A 10,845-nucleotide genomic window follows, 5' to 3' on the forward strand; every position below is an offset into this window, starting at 1 on the left:
GGACTCAGGTAAGTCACTGAATGGGTTTTAACACCTTCAGCAACTTGGGATGGGGGTTGGGAGGAGGAGGGGCACTACTGTGTCCTTCAGTGCCAGTAAAACTACCGGGTAATATGTTTTTGCTGGCACTGGAGAATCCCTTTAACAATAGTTACAAAGCAGAAATTCTGACACATTGACCATTGCCTGCTTAAAACAGTTAATGGTAAAACAACTACTCTATAAAACGTTAGCTGAGAGTGTATTTCAGGGGCAGTTAATCGCCATTTATGAAAATGCATGAGGCAAAATGTTCTCTCATTTTGAGGCCATCCGTGGTTTGCTTGAACCTTGTGAGAGCCAGTGTCAGACAGTTTGATGATCATTGATATAAGTCACCATGTCGTGTCACATTTTTAATATGTGACATTCTGTGAAATGTTTGGAAGGACTAGGACAAAGTGCACTTGAGAGAAAAAAAAAAACAGGTGAGATTTAAAAGGAAAACAATAGGCAGAATAATTTTAAACACATTATATATAGATGGCACACTAAAAATATGCAAAAAAGCAAAATAGTAGTATAGAACTACACATTAAAATATAACCCAAAGGCACGAAAAAAAATAATAAACTTCTTTATGCAACAAAACACATCGTTGTTCAAGGTGTTAAAATAAAATCTTCTTATATTTACATTTTAAATTTACATATCCTCTAAAATGTGTTAATGGTACCTCAGACCCAATTATAATATTTTTTATCTGCAGATGATTTGTGTTAAATATTGCACAAAAAATGAAACATATGCACTCATAACGCAGTATGTAATAATATGGCAAAAGGTTGTATAAAAGTAAATGGAGTCATTTACCGGGTTGGAGCCAGCAGTGGTTTATGGGATATGTAGTTTATTCCGTATCCACAGTTCCATACCTTACATGGGACAAGCTGAGCTGGCTGATGGCAGCCATAACATAGCTGCTACCAACCTATAAACAGTATGGTTTTGTGAACTGGAAAACGTTCAGCAATCTCCAAAGCTGCCAAGCATCCATATTCACTACCATACTACCATTTCGCTGCCATCAGGGGTGGAGAGAGATGTCCTTTCTAGTGGCGCATGCAGTGTAAATAAATTAATAGAAATAATTCTCTAATGGCCTGAAACACATGACAGAATACTTAAAAAAAATGTTTTAAACATTTTCCAGATAGCATCAAGTGTAAAATGATAACATTATGGGCAGCATGCGTTTAGCAGAGATAAACTTAACATTAATTTAACTTAATCGCAATTCTCCCACTGAATTCGGAAGGTAAAGTTATATTCAGCTACAAGAGTTAAACTTGTCATACATAACAGAATCTGACGCTACATTTCATATTATAAGATTTACTAGAAAAATAAACAACATGACATATGCCTAATAATGTTATGTATACATCTTAGACATACACAATGTACACCATAGTATACAAGCTCCCTCTAGCGACTTTGTTGGGTGTTGCAGGTCTCCTAACGATACATTTGCTAAATAGAAGTCGTCATTTTTAATTTCAAAGAATTTCCATTAATTCATATAAGCACCTACACAGGTTTTGAGGTGTAGTTAGCATTTCTATGAATTACGGACTATAAATATATATGCTTATGCATATTGTAGACATCTTTTAAGTACGGAAATATTATCTTAAAACACTCTGAACATGTTAGAGTAAGGATAGAAATATATGGAAAAATATTGGTAATAAAATATAACCAGTATAAATGGTGATGCTTAGTTTGAATCAGAAAGTCACACAAGTAGTCACTTGTAAGGCTTCAAGAGTCATATAGAATGGCTTACTTTTAGCTTGCATTATAATGTAATATACATAAACAAATTTAAAAAATCCTTATAATTGTATTTTTTTGTAATCGGCCACTTAATTATCAAATACCTAATTAGAAGTAAACCAGTGGTAAATTTTGATATCCGAAATGGAAATCGGAACAGACTTCAAAGAAGAAAGCCCGGTACCCAAAAGACACAAGATATTCAACATTAGTGTAAAGTTAAAAGATATATTTATTAGAAGGAAAAATATACTACTTGATTAGTGTGGGACGACACACTTACATTTGTGAAAAAATGAAAAACTTGCATAAACGTGAAAAACAAGTATAGAAAAATAATTAAAATTGGGTAGCTACTAGGAATGTTGGGTAGGTAGGAATACTCACAATATAGGCTTGTAATTGTAACAATGTTGCAAACCTAATAGCTCAAACTGCTTATAAGGAAAATTGAATAAATGTCATGATAATGTTGCAATTTTTAATGAAGATGCTAATGCGATAGTGTTGCATTTCGAGACAGTTATATATACACAAAAAATATTCAATATTAGAGAATAGTAGATAATTTGAATGTCTTCGATGATATATTTGATAGAGAAGCTAAATCAAAACCGGGTGGTAAAGATACTCTTCTGAAGCACAATCAGAGTATAGCAAATAACCTCTATATCAATAATAGGTAGAATGATATAAAAAAAATAGGTAATACCGGGGGAAAGAAACTGCAGTCAATCCCAGGTTGAGCAAGGATGCAACTGGGAAACTAGCAGTAATAAATGATCATCTATTTTCTAATATTGAATATTTTTGTGTATATATAACCAACTCGAATTGCAACACTATCGAATTAGCATCTCCATTAATTTAAATTGCAACATTATCATGGCATTTATTCAATTTTCCTTATAAGCTATTTGAGCTATTAGGTTTGCAACATTGTCACTCATAAAGTTACAATTACATGCCTATGTTGGGAGTATTCCTACCTATTTAACATTCCTAGTAGCTACTCAATTATAATTATTTTTCTACACTACTTTCTCAGGTTTATGCACTTTTAGTTTTTTCACAAATGGGAGTGTGTTGCCCCCTATTTTGGAGCTAATAAAGTAGTATGTTTTTCCTTCTAATAAATATATATTGTAACTCTAGGGTGATGTCTTTTGGGTTATGTTCTTGGTACCGGCCTTTCTTCTTTGAATCCTGCTCCTATTTCCATTCCTAATATTTAAACGGGGTTATGCCCAGCTATTACCCTGCACAGAGCTCGCTTTTTGTATACATTTTTATATCCTTTTTTTAGTACTTAAAAAGTAATACAATGAATATTTAAAAGACATACTAGAAATTTTTATCTGCACACACAAACAAAATATACAAAAAAATATATTTATTGAAAATCATTTAGAACAATGACTGTACTAATGTATTTTACACATTATTAAACAGGATGTAGGGGATAGTTATACATACAGAGAAAAAAAATATATATCACACCAAATTATATCTCAGCATCCAGCAACATTCTCAGGTATTTTGCTACCGTAATAAAATTATATATATATTATATATAAAAATTAAACATATGCACACACACACAGACACACACATTAGTAGAAACCACAGTAGATATTTGCACATGTGCTTTTACTGAATACAACAGTTATTAGAACGCTGAGATCAGAATGCATTACAAACTCATTATCAGGTTTATTCACTAAACTCCAAACCTTAGTGAATTAAATCCAGATCACAAAATTGAGGCTAAAGTAGGTGATGTAGAAAAATGATCCAGCTGTACTACAGTCACATCTTGTCTACTTTAGCCTCAAATTTTAAATTCAGATTTAAAGGAACATTATAGTGCTGGAATACATATTTAGGTCCCTGGCACAAAACACTGCGCTGTACCAATCAGCATCTCCTTATAGAGATGCACTGAATCAATGCATCTCCATGCAGAACTCTGAAACATGTCCAGTGGCGGTCTGAGTGACTGCACATAGAGGTGTTCCTAGGCAGCAATGTAAACACTGCCTTTTCTCTGAAAATGCAACATTTGCAGTGCCAGGACTGCAGACACATGCTATAGATACCAGAACTACTACACTAAGCTGTAGCAGTTCTGGTGATTATACGTTCCCTTTGGATTCGCTAAAATTTTAAGTTTAGTGAATAACTCTTTAAATATAAATTATAATTGTTTTATCCACATAGAAAGTTGAATTGAATAGTGTTAAGAGGTATTTATATACAGTGCTTTGCTAATAATTTTCAATAGGCATATCATGATATGACATGGTAAAAAGTCATGTTTTGTTGTTATTTATTTTTATTTTTTTTATTTGCAGATCAACCTGTAATTCAACCGACATGGTTATAATAATACAGGAACAAAAGTTACCAAAATTGGTTCATGAGAGCTAGTATTTAATTAATAAAGACTGGTCTTTCTCATGATCCTCAGAAACTCTTGCTCATTAATTTCACCATCCCCATCACGATCGGCTTCATCAATCATTTCCTGTAATAAAAAAATAAAATAAAAATATATATACTATTTGTAAAATAAAGAATTAAACAACATGCTTTATCTTTATGTTGTGCTCCATGCAGCCAGTAGCGGAACTACCATGGTCGCAGGTGCAACCAGGCCCGTCACTCCAGGGGGCGACCAGGTGTCCGCCGTCATGTGTTGCGGCCCCGGGTGCCATTGGGTGGACAATGCTGTTAGGGCCACCCGATGGAAATGAATTTCCAGGGGGCCCGGTCAGTGCTGTGCTTTAGCAGCGCGACCGGGCCCCCTCTGATGAGGTCAGGCGCTACCACGCTTGGAGGAAGTGACTGCCCCGGTCACTCCTCCCAGCAATCACCGGGAGCTACGCGGGAGTCAAAGTGGGATCTCGAACTCCCATCAGCCTGAGCCACTGGACCCCAGGGAAAGTCACCCTCCTGCACCTAAAAGGTAGGAAACAGGAGAGTGACAAACATTTTGCATGTTTGTGTATGTGTCTGTATGTATGTGTCTATGTGTATCTGTTTGTCTGCATGTGTGTGTGGGGGGAGGGACGTATGGGGTGAGGGGTAGATGTATTGGGGGGAGGGGGCCAGGACAATTTTCGCACTGGGGCCCCGTGGTTTCTAGTTACGCCTCTGCCTGCAGCCATGTTAGTACATACGTAAGATCCTCTAAGATGGTGATTATAGTATCTACACATAGAAAGTGCATTCACGTGTGACAAGTGGGTACCACATAAGTTTTTATATATATATATATATATATATATATATATATATATATATATATATATATATATATATATATATATATATATATATATATATATATATATATAGAAAGTCTGTGTCTTGGCACTCACCCTTTCCAAAATAAACAATAGGTAGATATAAATGCCTAGGTGCTATCCCACGTTATGTTATATGAATGAATGAAAAGAGATGCACTCACAGGTCTTTGATAGATAAAAAAGTCGGTATTTTTATTCTCCAAACAGGATACACATTGTCCGATCGACGTTTCGACCCCTTACGGTCTTCCTCAGGATCCTGAGGAAGACCCTAAGGGGTCGAAACGTCGATCGGACAATGTGTATCCTGTTTGGAGAATAAAAATACCGACTTTTTTATCTATCAAAGACCTGTGAGTGCATCTCTTTTCATTCATTCATATATATATATATATATATATATATATATATATATATACTACTGATGCCTAGTTATGATAGGTCACTGAATTTCCAGGAATTCCGAGTTAATTTCAAAATTTAGGTCAGCTGAAAAACTGAGCAATTTTCCCAGTCAACCATATACCACGTTAAACTACGTTGACCTAAAATTTTAAATTCACTTTAAATTCCAGACAATTCTCGCTTTGATCAATAATCCTGAAATTCTATGAAAAAAAACTGCATCTAGCACAAAAAGTTTCTATTTTTCTTCTGTGCTCTCCTCCCTACTGCTCCCAGCTTTTACATGGCACATCAAAGCATCCCAACAAAATTACTACTTTGATTGAGGCTACATTTGCTAATATTCTTGACAGGGATTCAGCTTAATTACTTTACATTTCAATAGAGCTGTTCCCCTCCTTCTCGATGGATAAAAAGAGGACCCACATTTTCACAGAGGTGGCTTCTATGATAAATCAACCCATGAAGACATGTATGAAACTGTTCAATAAAATGCTAAAGCGGCATTGAAATATTATTTAAAATCTCATTTTATAATAAATTGACACATCAACATCTGAACTGTTAATAATGTTGAAGCAATCATAATCTCACCATTCTGGTACTTTTCTAAAACAATTTTACCATTATTGGTTCAGGGACCACAATTCTTTCAAAAGAAGAGTTTGATACTCCACACAAACTATTGTACTCTTAGCGAATGTAACACTTAAAAGAACTTGAAGAGTGGATTAAAAAAAATAAAAAAATAACTTTTAGAACAATTTATCAGTTTCTGAAAAATGTACAAGTGTTTTAGCATGACCACAACCAACACCATAAAAACCTCCCCAGACTTGCTGACTTCACTAAACAATGTCAACTAATCTTAACTAATGATTCCTTGGTAACCAATAAATGAAATGACAAAAAAAGCACTTCTGACTACTATATACACCATAGTACCATTTATAACACAACACGTACACATGTGCACAACACCTGAAATGTCCATTTAGCAGTACTTTACAGAAAATACCAGTCACCTGACAGCATCATCAACACACATGGCTGCCTGTACCAGCAGTAAAATAATCTGTGAATTTTGGATTGCAATAATTTCAACAACTGTTCTGGTTTTCTGGCCAAAAGTCAGAATTTTTTTTTATTGAAATGGTATTGATGCTATATTGTAATATTCCCCAATAATAGGAAAAAAATGTGAAAATTATCTGATACATTTAGTGCCATTATCACTTGTTCTTTTTCATAATAGTAATATTGATTTGGTAGGCAGCACATAATTCAGCATTATCTCCTTGTGTTTACATACCTGAAGCTCCTCGTCAGTCAGGTTTTCACCCAGTTCCTTGGCGACCCTTTTCAAATTTTTGAAGGAAATCTTTCCTGTTCCATCATCATCAAACAACCGGAAGGCTTTCATGATTTCCTCCTTGGAGTCTTTCTCGCTCTAGTAATAAAGTTCAAGGAGTATTAGCGATGTATAAAATAAAAGGATGACAGAGTAGTTACCATATACAGTACTGCGTGCTTACCATTTTCTGCGTCATGAGAGCTAAGAAGTCTTCAAAGTCAATTGTACCAGAACCATCTTTGTCAATGTCTGCTATCATTTTTTTCATTTCCTCTTTTTTTGGCTCAAAGCCTAAAGCTCGCATGGCAACCTTCCAAAGATAATAGATACTGTTAAGCAAGTCATCCATTTTTTCTATGATGTTAAAGAAACTAAAAATACAAAGTTTTCACTAAACTAAAAAAGATCTCCAATCTCTATATACATTTACTGAGCCTATTTGGTAAATAATGAGAGATTTTACTCAATTCAGAAAAACTTCAAAAAGATGAAGAAGAACATTCTAAACTCCCTAGAATTAATGTTCTCCAGTCCCATATTAGGTTTGAATACAAGTAACCTTACTAATAATAAGATGTGAAACAGTTACTAAATAAACAAACATGGGAGACAGTGTCACTTAATGACTTAATAAACAAATAAAATATGTAAGTAAATTTGCAAAAAGCAGGGAGATCACGTTTTAATCAACAGTAACAAACTAAACAATGACATATTTCAATCATATATAATTAATCTAACGATCAGGGCCCTCACCACTTATTGTATGTCAAACTTGTTGCCTTGTTGCAATTATTTGTAGATCTTAAAGGGCTGCAGAATGGGTTGACACTTTATAAACAAATTAATAAAAAAATAGTTACGTACTTTCCAAGGGAAGAAATATAGTGAGGTGTTGGGCAATAGCTACATGTTTCACTATGCTGCTATACCATTCACTGTAGTACTGTGTTGGTGTGTATGACAAGTGGATATATCAGCTTTTTACACTTGTCAAATGTGTGTGTTTTTAAATAACAGATGTAACAAACAATGAAAATTGAAAAAAACACCCATCAATTCAATATACTTTTGTACAGTTAATAAAAGGGACAAAAGGCACCCAGACAATTTCATCTCAAAAAAAGTATACTTTATAAAGTGTTCTCTGTCAAGCAGCTACTTCTTCAGTATTTTTGGGAATCCCCAAGGAAACATTAAGGTTTCCAAAACCAAGTTCTAATTAACTCTAATAAACTTACCTTTAGTTCCTTCACGTCTATAGTGCCAGATCCATCTGTATCAAACAAATCAAACGCTTCTCGGATCTCCTGTTTTTGCTCCTCTGTTAGCTCGGGTTTTGCTCCAGTTTTCTTTCGCTGAGCAACACCCAATCCTGGTTTCCTTAGGACAGATGCCTTCAAAAATACAGAAATGAGAAAATAATGTACTTTTGATAGAAATTGTATTTTGAAGAACGGAATTGTTTTGCTAAGGTATGCTACTTTTATTCAGGCAGAGTTTATTGTTATACAAATATACTCACAGACAAAAGCTACAGGTTGAACTGTAACCTCTTACCATATTATTGTCAGAACGCAATGTAGAAATAAGTCTTAGAAACACACTAGATATTGATGGAGAACAACATATAGGGACTCTATAGTGCCCAGACCACTTCATCTCAATGAAATGGTCTTAAGTGCCGTGCAGTTTTACCCCTGCAAGTGAAAACATTGCTGTTCTGCAGGAACGGAAATGTTTTCATTGCAAGGTTTGAATGCTTCTAGTAGCTGTCACTCTGACAGCTACTAGAGGAACTTCCGCAGAAATGGCTGAGTAAAACTCAGCTATTTCTATTAGATGGACTCACAATGACCATCTAATTGGTGCGGCTTAGAGTACAGCATTGAAGTCTATGGAAGATCCCGCAAGACCCTCCATAGATAGAGCCAATTCCCTGCAGTCGTCACTAGTGATGGCTGGGGGATTGACACTTTTTGACAGTGTCAACTGTGCCCAGTGTAAAAAAGTGACAAGCGGAGGAAAAATACTAAGACAAAGCAGTCCTTACCTTGTCTCAGTATGTCTTAACTGGGTTGGAATTTCAAATTTAAGTTAAAACTAGCTGTCAATCAGACAGTAGGAACGTTGGTCTGCCTGTAATAATTTAGTACAACTTATCTTGAGAGAGAGAGCGAGTGAGAGCCAGGCAGCCGGCCACATCTCAAGTGATGCAAATCACTGCTTTTATGGCAAAATCTACTCCTCTCAGGCTCTTCCTGATTTGGGAGGCAGCTTCAAATAGACCCACTAAACAGTGCTTAACATGGGAGCTGTAAAATTTTTCTTTTTATAATTTTATTAATTTGCTTGCATTTTTATTGTATTAACTTTAAAATGCATTAAAATATGGGTTCTTACACTAATAAATCCCAACAGGGTTATTCACTTAAATGAAAAGTCAACATGAATTTAAAGATTCTAAAGGGACACTATAGTCACCAGAACCCTACAGCTTAATGTAGTGGTTCTGGTGTCTTTACCTATTGGGAATGCTTTGGATTGTTTTAGATCATTAAGACTGATAATCTGAGCCAGGAATTTGGGGCCAGCCACAGCGATGGAGAAAAAGTAAGTTAAAAACCTTTTATTATTACCTTTTATTACTTTTATAGCGCCAACAAATTCCGCAGCGCTGGGGTCCGGAAGCTAAATATGTATTCTAGCACTATAATGTCAGTAATACATATTCCTTTAAATTCAGTTTGAATTCTCACTTTAATGAATAACTCTGTAAGTATCTCATTTCTCAATTTTCAAATCAACAATTGTTTACTCCGGTAGTGATATGTTGTATGGTGTTCTGTCATCATAGTAGGGTGAAACAAAAGTACGTACACAATAAATGAAAAAATAAAACCCTCTTTAGTTAATTTTCTATATTTTGGTTCCCTTTTGTTTTGCAGATAACAGAAACAAAATGTGTGTTGGTACCCTTATTATTATTATTTTTGTATTATTTATATAGCGCCAGCAAAATTCCGTAGCGCTGTACAATGGGTAACCCTTACCATTGTTATGCATCTCTCTAAAGTAAGAAATACTTGGATTTGTTTACCATTTTGTCACAGGACAGCATATCTAGATATACAAAAGATTGGACATATTATTTATTTATAAAATATTTTACCAGGAAAGATACATTGAGATTTCTCACGTTTTCAAGTATGTCCTGGGTCCACAAATCATTGCATTGTTACAGTTAGTGTACAATAAAATACAAAATTAATATACAATATATACATATAATCTACTAATTCATAACAAAAGAAAGTAACTGCAGATTACACCTTATCTGATCTCAGTCACACTTAGATACATTCTGATCCTGTAAACTGAACATTTTAATAGGTTAGCAAACACAGATGAGATAAGGACCTGTGTTGTATTCACACAATGGCCATAAGAACAGCAAATCTCAAACTGCCGATGACCAGATGCGAAGTGTGCATGCAGCAGGTGATGCAGACAAGGATAGCAATATCATGTAGATGGGGGTTTCCAAAAGGTGGATCTCCAATTGTTGCATCTACAACCCCCACAATGCTTTGTCATTCTAAAAGGATCAACACTTTGCCCAAATCTGACTTACGGTACAATAATTTCTGACTTACGCTGGCTTTAGTTTGTATATTGCAAAAACAAGAGGAGCACTAAGATACCCAGGCTTCACATAATAAACACAAAACATTCACATCAAACATAAATGTATCCTGCCATGTACGTTACTACCTACCATTTACACATTAACTCACCATTTCCTTGAAATATGTGAATCTGTAGCAGAGCAGACGACGCAGCCACCTCTCTGCTCACTATTCCCTTCAATGAATGCAGAGCTGCCTGTTACCCGGTAACAAGGATACACACTAACAGCTCACTGTCTTCCCCAAGGATTGCACAGCCTCCTCCCGC

The 10,845-nt window shown here is 35.2% G+C and overlaps 1 protein-coding gene across 1 annotated transcript; it reads right to left on the reverse strand.

The window, feature by feature from the left end:
- Positions 1–3,194: 3,194 nt before the first annotated feature.
- On the reverse strand, positions 3,195–10,835 carry LOC134614505 (uncharacterized). Its single transcript, XM_063458411.1, has 5 exons — positions 10,686–10,835; positions 8,130–8,285; positions 7,070–7,198; positions 6,847–6,984; positions 3,195–4,345 (listed from the first exon to the last, which is right to left on the reverse strand). The coding sequence occupies exons 1-5, from the start codon at positions 10,686–10,688 to the stop codon at positions 4,256–4,258; spliced, it is 516 nt and encodes a 171-aa protein (XP_063314481.1). The 5' UTR covers positions 10,689–10,835; the 3' UTR covers positions 3,195–4,255.
- Between the last annotated feature and the right edge of the window lie 10 nt (positions 10,836–10,845).

This window comes from Pelobates fuscus, chromosome 6 (assembly GCF_036172605.1).
Source record: "Pelobates fuscus isolate aPelFus1 chromosome 6, aPelFus1.pri, whole genome shotgun sequence".
NCBI classification, from domain to species: domain Eukaryota; kingdom Metazoa; phylum Chordata; class Amphibia; order Anura; family Pelobatidae; genus Pelobates; species Pelobates fuscus.

Excerpts from the sequence above, each read along its gene's own strand:
- LOC134614505 (XM_063458411.1), bottom strand. Across the intron at positions 7,199-8,129 it reads TAGACGTGAAGGAACTAAAG|GTTGCCATGCGAGCTTTAGG; the intron begins GTAAGTTTATTA and ends TATCTTTGGAAG. Across the intron at positions 6,985-7,069 it reads CTCTCATGACGCAGAAAATG|AGCGAGAAAGACTCCAAGGA; the intron begins GTAAGCACGCAG and ends CTTTATTACTAG.